The sequence below is a fragment of the Barbus barbus genome (genome assembly GCF_936440315.1).
Source record: "Barbus barbus genome assembly, chromosome: 43".
In the NCBI taxonomy this organism is placed as follows: Eukaryota; Metazoa; Chordata; class Actinopteri; order Cypriniformes; family Cyprinidae; genus Barbus; species Barbus barbus.
Genome location: NC_136721.1, coordinates 14,442,227 through 14,444,101, shown reverse-complemented (window position 1 = coordinate 14,444,101; position 1,875 = coordinate 14,442,227). Strand labels below are relative to the sequence as shown.

The 1,875-nt window shown below is 31.7% G+C and overlaps 1 protein-coding gene across 1 annotated transcript; it reads left to right on the top strand.

Moving 5' to 3' along the window:
• Window positions 1-351: 351 nt before the first annotated feature.
• On the top strand, window positions 352-1,299 carry LOC306862292 (olfactory receptor 52E8-like; the record flags this gene model as incomplete). The annotated part of the gene is made up of 1 exon (XM_079405034.1): window positions 352-1,299. One exon carries the CDS (start codon window positions 352-354, stop codon window positions 1,297-1,299), a length of 948 nt encoding a protein of 315 aa, XP_079261160.1.
• Between the last annotated feature and the right edge of the window lie 576 nt (window positions 1,300-1,875).

Sequence of the window (1,875 nt, the reverse complement as noted above, 5' to 3'; positions counted from 1 at the left end):
AATAATAATCCAAAGGTTGCGGGTTCATGAGTATATTTGCTTATTTTAACAAATCAATAGTTTTTAAAGGTTTTTTCCATGAGCAATTAATTATGCTCAAGAGATTTCGGAACATAGATATCCCTAATGATAAAAGGCTTATAAAAACCAACCAGACCTCTCAACATTCAGTTGAGATCACAACCAGCTCTGAATCTGTTTTCTTGTGGGAGACTCTCAGAGCATACTTAAGCGTATTGAGATGTAAACTGTTTTAAATGTTTATCTAAAGATTTATTAATATTGTTTTGCTTGCATATTTGTATTGTGTTGTCATTTGTTTCATATGACTTGAGGGTTATCCATACCATGATGGATAACATGTCTTATCCTGTGATATTGACCCTTATGGTGCCAAAAGATACTAAATCATATAGGTATGTATATTTTACTTGTTTTCTTGCCTTATATCTCCTTATACTGTCAATTAATATTCGTCTTGTTATGGTCATTATAATGGAGAAAGCTCTTCATGAACCAATGTACATATTTCTGGGTCTTCTGTGTATAAATGGAGTTTATGGAGCCTCAGGATTCTATCCTAAAATTCTGTCTGATTTAATATCGAATTCATATGTGGTCTCCTCTCACATGTGTGCTTTGCAAACCTTTGTTATCTACAGCTCTTTACTTTCTGAGTTCACAATATTAACAGTGATGGCTTATGATAGATACGTAGCCATATGCAAACCTTTAGACTATCATTCTAAATTAACTAAAAACACCTGTGTGAAATTAATTATGTTCTCATGGATTGTTCCTAACTCGTTATCAGCTGCACCACTCCTGTTATCAAACCTGAGACCCTTTTGTAAATACCACATTGACAAATTATATTGTGACAACTGGTCAATTGTAAAACTGTCTTGTCTATCAAGTTTTGTTAACAATGTTTTTGGATATGCCAATACTGTTATATTTTTAAGCTTTATTGTTTTTATCATCATGACTTACATTAAACTGATCTCTGCATGTAAATCATCTTTAGAAAACAGAAGGAAATTCTGGCAAACATGTCTGCCACATATATTGTCACTGATTAATTTTACTTTTGCTTTGCTTTTTGATATCATGTATAGTAGATATGGTGCAAATGACATTCCAGAGAGTTTGCGTAATTTTTTGGCTCTTGAACTGGTAATAGTCCCACCTGTGTTCAATCCTCTAATCTATGGGTTTAATATTAGAGCAGTGCGCACAAGAGTTTTCACTTCATGTGTTGCATCAAGAGTAAATGTTTCACAAAACATCACAACTTAATTATGTACTAAAACTGATACGTGCAAAATGCTAGTTTGGCTTTAGCAATGAATTGTGACAAACTGTGAGAAAGAGTGTGATTTTAACAAGCATATTTATGGTATGATGTATGTACAAACTGGGGGAAAAAATTGTTCTGAATTAATCTAATGAACACACAACCTGAATCATGTTGTCAACAACATTTAATCCAATTCTTCTAGCTGTATGACTAACATGTTGGAACACTGTAATGACTTAATGACTAATATTTTATTAAGTATATTAAGTATTGGAGAGTCACAAACCTAAATAAAAACATATGTGTGTGTGTGTATATATATATATATATATATGGACTTATGTAACATTTTTTATTATTCTTGATTTAATCTTTGTAAATGGGGTAAAATTAGGCTTTTACCATAAATTTTAACAGTGATGTCATTGGTATGTGACCATATGCCACCCTTAGACTATCACTATCACACATTTTAAATATCATTTTATATGTCTTCTGCCTTTCTTTTTTTTTATTTTTTTGGTCATGAAATGCCATTTTTAATCATCCTGGTTAAACACTGTCCCAAATACATG